At 42.3% G+C, this 12,447-nt stretch overlaps 1 protein-coding gene across 2 annotated transcripts in view; it reads left to right on the forward strand.

Annotated features, from left to right (window-relative positions):
• LOC132082512 (poly(rC)-binding protein 3-like) overlaps nt 1-12,447 on the forward strand; it is a 496,107-nt gene that overhangs the window by 478,218 nt on the left and 5,442 nt on the right. The window contains exon 13 of one of the 2 annotated variants that reach the window (XM_059487717.1): nt 3,745-4,566. The exons of the other annotated variant lie outside the window; for it this stretch is intronic. Within the exon in view, the coding sequence (XP_059343700.1) occupies nt 3,745-4,093 (349 nt within the window). The 3' untranslated portion in view covers nt 4,094-4,566. Of the gene's footprint in view, nt 1-3,744; nt 4,567-12,447 lie in introns of those variants that run through there. 2 annotated transcript variants of the gene reach the window in all.

Raw genomic sequence — 12,447 nt, forward strand, 5'->3', positions numbered from 1 at the left:
TAGTGAGGTTTAGGGGCTGGGGCAGGACAGAGGTGCAGAGCCAGGCTGCTGCTGCTGCTGCCTCTGTGTGCTAGGAGCCACCTCCTAAACCTGCCACAGGTGATCCTGTCTCTTTCAAAGACAGTGGCATAAAACAGCTTTGGGAAGAGACGAATACAGCACCCAGACTGCCCAAAGTGTGGTCTGGTATGTGAAAATAATAATTACAAGAAATAACAGCTATATAACCATTCAGCATAAGGTAGATCTTTTTCTCCCCTGTAAGATCTATTGTTTGTGGGAATTGGTTTCCAGGGGCCAGTATTTCTGCATAAACCCATGTCTTTCAGCAACATAAGATGTAAAAAACCAAAATTATCTATCCACAGTATTCCTGAAACATATTGTGTGTATCTTTAAGCTATCCTCCAACCAAAGTTGCTGTCTATAGAATAATTTATCAGCTTGCTTTAAGACTTTTATTGCAATCTGGTGTTGGATATGTACATAGTATATTCTAAATTATAGATATATAAATATATTGATATCTTATCAAGACAGAGATTTAAATCTTATAAAGTATTGGTTTGATTCTGTATTGCTTACCCGAGCGCTGGCCTCTGTATGAATAGAGCGTGTCCTAGCTTGTTTGCAGTTGAAATGTCTTTTTTTCTGTAAAGCCTTCTGTCTCTTTAACTGGTCTCCACTGTAGTAACAAGATTTTCATTACCCAATTCCATATTCTTGCTTTTATTAAGATTGAACTGCAGTTTAGTTTTTCTGTGTACTATCTGACTTTGGATTATAAATGAATTTAGTCAGCAGCACTTGCTCCTTGTTGAAGGGCAGTTTCCTGAAGGTATTTTTATATGAGAAGTTCATTCACAGACCCAACAGGACTGCCAAAGCCACACCTGCTCTCTTGTCTTCACCAGTTTCAGGTAATGCAGAATGTGGCCTTCAGTGTATATATTCAGAAGGTGCAGGCCTGCAGAGGGACAGTGTAAAATTGTCACTGTGAAATTCTCTATGAAGGCTGCCTCACCCCCCTCATCCCCTTTCATATGCAACGTTGCTGCATCCACAGTTGGTTTGGGAAATTGCCACTGGTATGGGAGAGATGATAGCTAACCTGATGAAATCCCACCTTATAAGTTGTCACAAGTAATAGATGGGAAAGAAGGCAAATTACTGCTACAGTCATACCTATGAGAGTAAGCCAGAGACAGGAAGTTGGAATGGCTGCTACCAACACCAGCTTTTTGGCCTGTGGGATCTGTTCTCCCTGCTAGTGCAGGAAAAAGCTTAGGCTCAAACACCCCCCCCCCTCCATACCAGTAAGGATTTTTTTGGTTTTTTAAAATGCACAGTAGACAAATTTGGAGTCACTGAAACAGTCCTGCAGTACCTTTCTATGGACCTCCATCCCAGAATAATACTGAGTAATACTAAAAAATCCAACTGTATAAACTGAGTTTTTCAAAACGTACTAAGGTATCACATGTAGTTCCTACACCCCCAAGTTGAGGATGTACAGTGGAGTTGGAGTCTCTGATTGACATAAGCCCCTGTGTGAGTAGATGGCAAGCAGCACAAGGGTGCACTTCTCTCTGCTTAGAAAAGCTGAGTTCCTCATCCATGGGGACAGATAAAGACTTCAGGGTAGGAAAATCAAAACTTCACCTCCCTCAAAGGAGTCTGAATTTCATACACTCTCCCTCCTTCCCTCCCAGCTCCTCACAGAAGATGTGCTCCTTCCAGCTTCCCAGCAAAAGCTGCTGAGGTGTTTATGCTCCAAGAGCCCTCTTTTCTTTGTGGAGGAGAGGAGCTCGGTGCTCAAACATCTCCCTCTCTCCTCCACACTCCTCTCCCTATCTCAGACCCACTTCAGGTGTCCTTCAGACTCGCCATCATCAGCAGTGCTTTGGGAAGCTCTAGTCCAGTGTCCCCATTGCCTGTGTATCCTGGTAGATCCTTGCATCCTTGCATGAGGCAGGCAGCATGCTGGTCATTGCCTTTCTCTGGCAGTGGATGGCCATGGGGCTGTTACCCTCAAAACTGTTTTTAAGGTGAGAAAAAGAGAAGCCTTTCCAAGCCCTGTGTGGGGTGACCATGTTTCCTTCCATGTAAGCTGCTCTCCGAGCCTGCTTACCCAGCTCCCAACAAACCCTGTGCTGGGAAGCCTTCCTGAGCCTGATGGGGTGTGGGAAGAAAGCACCAAGTCCTCTGCATGGTCAGCCAGCAGCTTGCTGGCACTTCACTCTGGAAGCAAGGAGCTGCTACAGCTCCTCAGCTCATCTCAGGAGAAAGTCCAGGAGCCTGACAAGTTAGTAACTGCCAAGAAGACAACCCCAAACTGACTAGGAATACACATGCAATCACAGCTAGCAAAGATTTTCTAACCCATAGTCCTATTTCTATGCTAGGCTGCCATAGCTCCCAGCTGGTCACCTGCAAAAAGCATCCTGAAATTAATATTTGTGTCATTTGCCAACCCAAAAGCCAGTGCACAAGCTGCAACAGGCAAATGGGCAAAGGGAGGATTTATCTAGGCAAACATTTTGGCATACGAAGACAACAGTGTGTCCTTGGAATTATTGTATTTTAATGTCTGAAAATGTACAGAAAAGCAGAAGTATATGGGCCAAACTCACCTTGCCTGCTAATGGGTGGAGTTAGATTAAAGTGAGAGTAGTTTGATTCCTACACCCTCCCAAGAGCCCATCACTGCCCTGGGCTTGGAGGTCAGGTCAGTCTGGAAGTTCCTGGTGCTGGTGGGGTCTGTCTGGGGATGTGTCTGTTGTATCCATGTGGTACCTTGTGTGTCAGCTGGAAAGCTTTGTCATGTTCACTGTAACCACTGTGCAGGCTCAGGAATGATACCACTGCTGTGCAAGCTGGGGTGTTCTTCAGTGTTCCTTTTTACTAATTTACTTATGATTAGATTGCATAAATATTTTGTTGTGGTATTAAAAAAAAAAGTCTGGGGAAAGTATAAAGTGAAGTGAACACACTGGCTAATCTGGTTTGTTTTATATGAAAAATGCACATTGACCTCACAGTGAATGAAATTAAAAACTAACTCACTTAAAAAACAAAAAACCAAAACAACCAAAACTTCATGCCTTAAATGGAAGCAGCAAATTGCTGCTCAGTCTCCTCTCATCCTAGCAAAATGATTAAATGTACTATTTGTGTCACAAAACTGACAAATTGAAAAAAATTACCAAAACCCCCCGCGTCCCCCTTTCAAAAATACCCTAATTTTGAAAAGCAAAATTCACCATACCAGTGCTGGGGAGTAAACTTCATAGTTATTTTAAGTTTTCTTTTAAGTTTCATTTTTCCATCTTTTTACCATTACCTGCATTCCTTAGATTTCTTTTTTTCATATGTGAAATGAACTAGCAACAACCCCATACCCTCTTCCTTTTTCTTTTTTTTCTGTTCTGAAAGAACTTTAGTCTCAGTAATGTTTTCCCATCAAATCATGGAAAACCCTTTTGTTATTTCTCTTCTTTAACACATAACATGTTCCTCCTTTGACCCTCATTTTCCCTTTTTTTCTCTCTCTCCCCTTTCTCCCTCCCACTCGTCTGTCCCCCTCGTCCACCAATCTAATCCTGGATCCTGCCCTTTCGTGGTTGCTGTCCTTCCCTCCCTCCTTCCCTCCCTCCTCCTCCTCCTCCTCCTCCCTCTCCCGGCCCCACCGCCCTGGCTGAACCCTCCCAACCTGTTTGTTCCTCTTCCTCTCTTCGTTTGCAGCTTAGAGATGGCTAAAGTCAGCACCCAGACCGCTTCCGTCACGACCCCTGTTGACCTCAACATGAACCTCTCTCAGTCTGCCACCCCTACCTCCACCCCCACCTCCATGGCCGTGCTGGCGGCCGCCTCCGCCGCCTCCGTCAGTACCCCCCCTCCCCTACCAACTCTGCCAACCACCCACTATGCCGTTCCTGTCTCCAGTCTGCTTGGCATGAAAACTGTCCCACTCCTGGCACTAAATGCCGCGGCCGCCGCGGGGGCCACGGGGAGTTTGTCCGCTTACACTGCCAAAATTCCTTCGACGAGCGGGGTTAAGAAATCTGACCGCCAGAAGTTTGCTCCATATTGAAGGGATGAGACACAATGCAAGCTTTGCCAGCTCTGCCAAGAGTCTGTGGTAGATCCTAGTTATCAAGGAAACAATACGGCATCTTTTATTTTCTGTTCGATTGCTAGTGTTAACTGTTGCTGACTCAAGTCGTCTTCCACTCTCCATAACACCTAACACCAGGCACCACCTTCCAACTAGTTCCAACAGCCAGCAGGTGCCAGCCCAGGCTCCTTCTCCCCAGATACTGTCCCAGGGCTGGCCCTCAGCAGCCCCACGGCAAGGCAGGGCTGCCCCCAGCCCACCAAGGGAGATACAGTGAGAAGGGAAAAAACATAAATGCGGCAAAATGGTGACAGCCGGGTCCTGCTCCGGCAATGCTGCCCGGCCTAAAAATGCACCTAGATCCATGTGCAGGGATCCCTCCAACTGCAGAACAATTCCTCGTGGCAAACTGGCATCTCTGATGCATTTTTTCTATTGCCAGCACATGCAAATCCGGCACTTTTCAGTGCCCCTGCAATGCACTGTGAAGTGCTGCTGGCCCCCTCAGTCATTCTGCTGCTCCCAAAAGGCCTGGAGACCCCCATCCCCCATCCCAAAATCCTCCTACGAGCAGGAGATGGCAGTTAGGAGGTACCAACTTCAGGTACTTGTGCATACAACAAATGAAGCTTTCTGGTCTGAGAAAAACTGCTAAATTAAAATTACTGTAAATCAGTAAGGAAAAAATACCAGGTACCTGTGCCTTTCCACATGATTCTTTTAAAGGGTGCAACCATTTTTCTCTACTTTGGAAAAACGTAATTTTAAGAACTCTGCTTTAGGGAGGAGGGAGGGAGGGAGAGAGAGAGAGAGGAGGCTCCTCCCTTTGCACTCAGATGTTTTACATACACCAACACAGTACTTATTCCTGTAAGTACTTCAGAGCAAGTACAAGCCAGATGCCGTCACTATCTCATATTTCCTCTCATGTATGTTTTATTCAGCCAAAATGACCATTTTTCATTAGATTTCTCTACAAAATACATCCCTGTTTAACTCCCCACTAATCATGCAGTCAGGTTGTATGGTAATCATGAAAAACATGTAGCATTTTAGAGGTCATTCAAAGGCTGCTGCCTGGACAGATCACATCCCTTTACCAAGTACTTCAGGATGCTCAGATTAACTAAAACAAGACAAGTAAATGGCAGCCAAAGACAAGAGAGCTGGGGAATGGAGTGGCTGGTTGCCAGCTGTTGGAACTAGTTCTTAACTGCATTTTATGTTTGTCCATCCACCTTCTTTTTAATTTCTGTTGCATAACTCAGTAATGCAATATTGTTTTCCTCACCACTTCCAAAACCAGATTCCCATTAGCCCGCCATGTTCATCCACTCTGCACTCCTTGGACACAAAGCTTTAACAATTGAACTGTATTCAGTGCATTTTAATATAAACTAAAAACACAATGCAAATGCAATACTTTTTAAAACATGGTATTTCAAAGTGTGTTATTGTATAGGGCTAAGTACTATCTCAGTATTTTGTGTCATTTCTGTATTCTGTGGGCTTTTCTTCACCTTAGCACCTTTGCACTAAGTTTTGTCACTGTAACTATTTGTAGAACTGCCATTGTTACAATTTGCACTTATCCAAATGGGGGTTTTGGTTGGTTTTGTTGGGTTTTTTTTTGGTTTTGTGGTTTTTTGTTCGTTTGTGGCTTCCTTTCTTTTTTTTTTTTTTCTTTTTTTTTCTGGTTGCATATACTGAAGGAAAAACTGGGAATAATGTCAAGATACCACAGCTATTTAAAAGCTCTAGAAAACTGCTGTAAAATTGTTCTGGAATATTGTAACTGTTTCAATAATTGACATTTAAGGAAAAAAAAAATCCACCAACCTCTGTGTGAGAAAAATTGCCTGCACTGAAATGCTGTTCTATGCTGGTTGTACTCAAGTGGTATTTTTTTAATAGTGAGAAGATTTTTTTTCTTTTTTTTGCCTTTTTTTTTCCTTTTCTTTTCTTCGTTTTTGTTCCTACATTTTAGGCTGTCTTCAGAAGTTACTGGCCTGGGGGCTCTGTAATGTATCTCATCATGCCCTAGTGCATTAGCCACCAGACAGGACTTTTCCAAAGCCCCATGAGACAATGCTTTCTATGGACTAATCTACAGAAGAGTTTCTGCCATTTCTAATTTTCTTATTATTCTGAGACATCAAAAGAAAACACTTCCTTTACTCTTTAAGCAACTGTGCTTCCTAACTCTTGTGTTGCTTTCATTACTGTTCCAGTTTTAACACTATTGTGGCTCATAACATAAAGCAGAGACAAAGTTATTTTCGGGGGTTGATTTTCATTGATGTTCATGCTTTGGCTAATCTGTATAAAAGCATGGGCCGTTAGTGTTCTAAACCACTGTATTATTCAGCTAGAGACTCGACAGTAAGTTAAATGAGACGTTTTTATAAATAAATTTTTTTCCTGATTAAAAAACAAACAAAAAAAAAGACGTGGTAGCTTTGTGCATACAACTGTTGTGTTGTTTAAACTTTGTTCTTTGTAACCGAGTTGCTAACTTGTCATTGAAGAAGCACTATTTTATGGATTGTCAAACTGAGATCACAGACAAATTGCTTGTTTTCAATTAATGATTAAAGGTTTCATATCATCACGCTTAAGGTCCCAGTGCTCATTGGGAAACAGTGTAACATCTGTGCAAGACTGGCAGCCTTAGTAAGGATGTTAGCTCATTGTCAGGCATGATGAGTCTCTTCAGGACTAGAGGGAGCCAGATTGTGCAATTAGTAGAGTCAGCAGTATTTCTACAAAACTTAATTTGGTTTTTAACAAAGCTGCTCATTGAGAACTTCTCACACTGCATAGAAAAGACAAATTTGGCTTCATGTTACAAGCAGCCACTGATTTGTATCTCTGGTCTTTTCCCAGACTGAGCTATAGATCAGATACTGGGGAAAGGAAAACAGGAATGAAAGAATGAACTTGGATGCTGAGTACTGTATTACTGAGGCCCTTTGTAATACATTCCCAGCAGCACTGCCCAGAGGCTTCCTGCCTGCACCTTCCACCCTGCCAGGAGCCAGCCCAGGCCCTGGAGGAGCACGGCAATGTGCAGTAGGACGGGGAATGGAGAGCTGAGCAGGCCCAGGAGCTGTCTCCTGCTGCCCTGACACTCTGCTCCAGCTGTTCAAACGCTCCTTTGGATCTGCTGAAGCGCTGCAGTCACAGCCCTGAGTTCTCTCTTCACACACAAGCAAAAGGAAGGGGCTGGCCCCAAGCTGTTGCTGCCTTACAGCCCCCCTGGCTGTGCTCTGGCCACCTCTGCTCTTAGAGCACTGGCAGTGCTTTCACAGGTACTCCTCTGGCCTCATGAGAAAGCAGCTTTTCTGGCAGCAATCTCCATCTCCCTACTCTGTTAAAGGTCCCTACCTGCTTTCAGGGATTGAGCCTGGGGTCCTGCTTCCCCTCCCTGCCCCTCTGAGCTTACACGACGATTTATCCTCCGTGGTCTCCAGGGTACAGAGAGCTCTCCAGTGCCTGGAATCGGGGCACGACCAGGACGTACATGCAGACAGGGAGACCTGTAGAAATCAACAGCTTCCTCAATACAGATGCAGCCACACAACACCCCCTGATGATGAAGGGTGCCAAGGGGCACCCTTACAGAAAGCTCACTGCACCCCAGCACCCAGGAGGCCTGACCCAATGTTGACAATTAGCTATTCCAGCTCTTAGAAAAACTATAGGCTGTGATACTAATTTGATAAAGTTGTCTGTTATTATTACTTAAAATACATTTTTATTACTTGAAATGTATTTAACTTCTCATTCTTTAAAGGAGAGCTGAAGCTGCTTTCACAGCAGAGACCTCCATAAGTCTTCATTTCTTCAACAGCAAAAGCTATTTCTATGGCTAGCCTGGCTACTGTAAATGAAAAAAAATATATATTATTGCAGCTCAACACTAAGTAGGTCAAAGCTTTGCTCTCCCAGTAAAGCTGCCAGGCAAAGGGCAGCAGCAGCTCTGGGGTGTGTAGTATCTTTCACATGAATAATTCACATGTGGCTCGCAGAAGTGAAAGATTTAAACAAACTAGTGCTGGGGCACATTTGTGTGAGGAATGAGGAGAGGTAAATAAAGACATATATACTAAGAAGGAAGTATTCTGAGAGGGTTTTTGCAAAAATACAGGCAGAAATGTGATAAAATCTAAGCTTGTTTTAATTTCATTAGTTTAGTTGGAAAATATTTCTGAATGGCAAGAAAAAGCTCCTAATATCTTTAATATACAAAACAGACAAACAAAAGACAAGATGGTAAAGAAAAAAGGGGGGGGGGGGAAAGGGTAATGAATAATAGTAAGAAAAGTAGAAATAGAAAAGTAAACCACTCATGCCCAAAGGTAGATAAGAGGAAGCATGTATTCACTGTGAAAAGGTCACTGCCCACACAAATGTGAGTTTCCAGATGAAAGACAGCACAAATTCGGCTTTTGCGTCATCAAATTGGAATTAGGTTCTGGAAACATCTCAAATGAATTCAAGCAGCTCTGTTGTGTTTCTCAAGTGAAAAAACACTGACAGCATGAATGCTACCTGAAACCAGAAGGAAAATAAACAAAGTTAGTCTTCTGCTAATACAGAGTGGTTTCTGTTCTCAGGCATAGCCAGAGGGCATCTGTGGGCCCAAGGTTCACATTTGGGCCAGTCAAGCTCCTAGGCAGCAGCAGAGTCTCAGTGGTGCCATGAACAGAGGCACCTGGGAAGTGCCTCAGCCTCAGAGGGCTGCACAGGCAAGGTGCTGTTTGTCAGGTTTCACAGACAGTCTGAAAATCCAGTTTCTTCCACAGCCTTAACACCAGCTGAATGTGTTTCAGCATTGTTTGTATTCTTGGGACAGGACCTTCCCCTTCTGGAGTGAGTGTCATGATTTTCTAAAAGTCACAGTGCTCACTGCTCCAGGGGCTCAACAGTGGCACAGCTTCTGCAGGGAGCACTGTCATTGTCAGGCTGCTCAGCTGAGTGACACAAAGGGTGTGTTTATTAAAGGACAGCATCCAAAGGAGGGATTTGAACAGAGATCTCTCCTATCCCCTGTAACTTCTGCAGCCACCAATGGTGCAAGGTATTAGTGGCTCCACTGTATTTTTGGAAGAAAGACCTGGTTTAGATGTCTACACAAAGGAACTGCTCACATTTGTTTTCCCAGCTATCAGGCCAGGATAATTCTAATGAACTGATGAACAGAAGATCAAATGAAGGCAGACCCTGAAAACCTGCTTCACACCTGAAATTTCCATCTCTTGGCCCGAGCCACGCTTTCTAGGGGTGTAAGTACACGCTGCCCTTCTTGGCACTGAAGTGTACTTAATTCCTTGGTTCCAGGAATCCAGGTTAATTAAATCAGTTTCTGCATCAGAGCATGTGTCCTGTCCCCCTACAGACTGGCATGTGTCTTAGGACAGTAACTGAAATTAAAGAGTCAAAGTCATTTGATGGTACCTAACAAAAGGGAATTTCTGTACCATTACATACTCACATTGTGGTTTCTAATGACACCTGCTACATGATTCATGCAGCTGAATGTCTGATTTTCTAGAGCAACCTTTATGGATTATAAGAAAATAAGTATTTTTAAGTGCTCAAAATATTTTAGTAATATGGCTTTTCTCATTTCTAGCTCAGTGTTTTTAAGATGATAAAATGCAGAGAATAATTATAGTGGAATGTAATAAGCAAAATTTGTCTCTCTTCAAATTGAATTTATTTGCAGGGGGCCTGGCCAAAGCTGACGTCAATGTTCTTTTCAATCAGTATTTGCAATTTGAAGCAAATTTTAAAATTAAATGCTGTAGTGGAGGAAAAATAATCATGTTAGCAAATGAGAACATTGGTTTGCTGTTATTTGGGTTTGTTGGTTTTGTATGGTCACTTTTGGGCTCCTCTGTACCAAATACAGACCTTGTTCCAGATTTAAGCCATGCCAGCAGCAGCTTATTTCTTCAGGGCAGGAGAGCAGTTAGCACAGCAGTCACCACTGGGCACTGCCTGCCTTGCCAGGGGAGAGCTCACTACCAGCAGCAGCTGTAGCAATGGTGAGCTGCTCCCTGGAACTCCATTTCAAACATGCAGACACACACATTCTGCCCCTGGAAGTCACTTAGCAGCTCCAAAACCACTGAGCTGGGGAATCTCAACTACTTTTTGGTGGCATGAAATTCCACAATTCCTAAGTTTGGACAAGTTTCCATTATTATATGAGTAAATAAGGATTACAAATGTCTTCCTCCCTAACTCCAATATTTCAGTTTTCTGCAAGTTCTGAAGATCAGAGAATTAAAACAGTCTTCCTAATTCCAGTTAAAATTTCATTTTTAATAGTGGTTATTGACATAGCTAGTTATTAGGATTACTTTCATCTTTATTGTTAAGAAACAGAATTTAAGGAAGTTAAGAAGTGAGAAAGAAATTAAGTACACATTTTTAAAAACAAGCATTTCCTCTGGTTAATAAGCTATCTGAATAGCTCATCAGAAGTACATAAAATTGTTTTCTAAAACTGAAGACATGTTTAAGATTACAAATTAATTATCCCAATGTTTTTCTAAGATACAGGAGATTATTTCCCTTAATAAATTGGCCTGACTACTAAATTAGGTTAGGATACTCCTCTCTTATAGCCACGCTACTTTCATTGCTAAAAAGCAGGATGATTTCTTGCTCTCTTGACATGACAGCACGTCATGTGACATGCACGTCAGTGGTCACAAGGGACAAAGACACTCCCATTATCTTCACAAAGCTCTCTAAAAGCTTTGTTTCAAGTGCTGAAGAAAGGTACAGTTGTATGCAGTAAGGTGTACAAAACTTGAATAAAACTGTTTGGAGATCTGTGAGATTGCTCCAAGGAAAAGAGCACCAACTCCTAAACAAAACACAACCAAGAGGGATGGATGCTGTCACTTCCCCAGCAATGCACACGCCCCCTGGCTGGTCCATGTTTCCCTTTCAGCAAGTTATGCAAGGAGAACAAATAGAATGATGAGTGATCTGGTGTTTATTCCTGCCATCTTCTCCTCATAACAATGGGGTGCACTGGTTTGGATTTGAATGTCCAAGATCCTGCACTGTAACTAAACTCACTGCCTTTAGAGATACCTCTAAAGATGAAGGCAACTGGACTAAAACAGATGAACTGTTTTAATGCTCAGTTAATTTCCTACTCATCCACAGCTGAAACCATGATTTGCAGATTTCTGTGCAAGACGAAAGTAAAATTACAGAACAATGTGCAAAAAGGAAGTGTAATTTACAGACTCAAAGATTAGCATTTTTATACTGTCAAAACATGCATGTCCATGATGTTCAGTGTAACCTGATATGCATTATATCTGTTTCTCTGAAATTAAGCCAAATGCAGAGTGGTTCTGAAGTTTAAGTGTTAACAAGCTTGTGTGCTTTGGTGAGTGGGGTCAGTGAAAAGCAAAGAACAAAAGAACAATCAGGAACTTAGCTTAGCTTTTCTCAGAGAGAAATTGAGGGACTGTGCTTTGGTTTGTTTTGAAAAAGACTGTCCTGTTAATACTGCACCACCCTGTCAGCTGCAAGTTCTCTTTACAGGGATAAATGGATCTAGAGATCTTACAGTGCAGCATGACAGGCACCTTAGACATTGATGTTCCAATGTTTCATGTATACAAAGACATTTTATTTCAGTTTTGGTCCAACGGAGTTTTCTCCAACTTGTCCAAACATTCATTATTTATTTCAATATTCTCTGAACACTGATTCTGTATTTCAATACTCTCTGAATGCTGCTATCTCAGTGACAGTCCTAATTCATGTAAGACTTCAGTGTCACATCAAACATTTCAGCAGCAACAGCTACTTACAATTCCTCTTACTAACAGTTGTAAGCCAGCACATGTGAGTAGGAAAGTGTGGATGCAATAAAACACTACGGAGCATTGCCTGAATTTTGACAGCTTTATAAATAGAAAGAGCTGAACCTAAGGATCACAAAAATTGGGAGTGATAAAAAAGCATCTCACTATAAGGATAGGGCTTCTGGCATATCAGATATTTCCCCAAAAACAGGCAAATCAAACATCTAAATTTTGTTCTAATCTTTATTGCTTGGTTGATAATAATCTCTGAGGCAAGGAACTGGAATGCTTTCATAAGAGCAAAGCTTGTTTTTTCCCTTTAAAATCTCACTAGTTTTAAATCTAGAGTATTTTAAAGAAAGGTTAACCTGTTCTTAACAACTTTACTTTTTGATATCAATCAAGCCACACGTCCCTCTTATTTTCAACAAGTCATCAGTAAATCTGTATTTGAAGATTCAGAAAAGTTAAAAAAAGACACTTACC

Source organism: Ammospiza nelsoni, chromosome 1, assembly GCF_027579445.1.
Source record: "Ammospiza nelsoni isolate bAmmNel1 chromosome 1, bAmmNel1.pri, whole genome shotgun sequence".
Taxonomy (NCBI): domain Eukaryota; kingdom Metazoa; phylum Chordata; class Aves; order Passeriformes; family Passerellidae; genus Ammospiza; species Ammospiza nelsoni.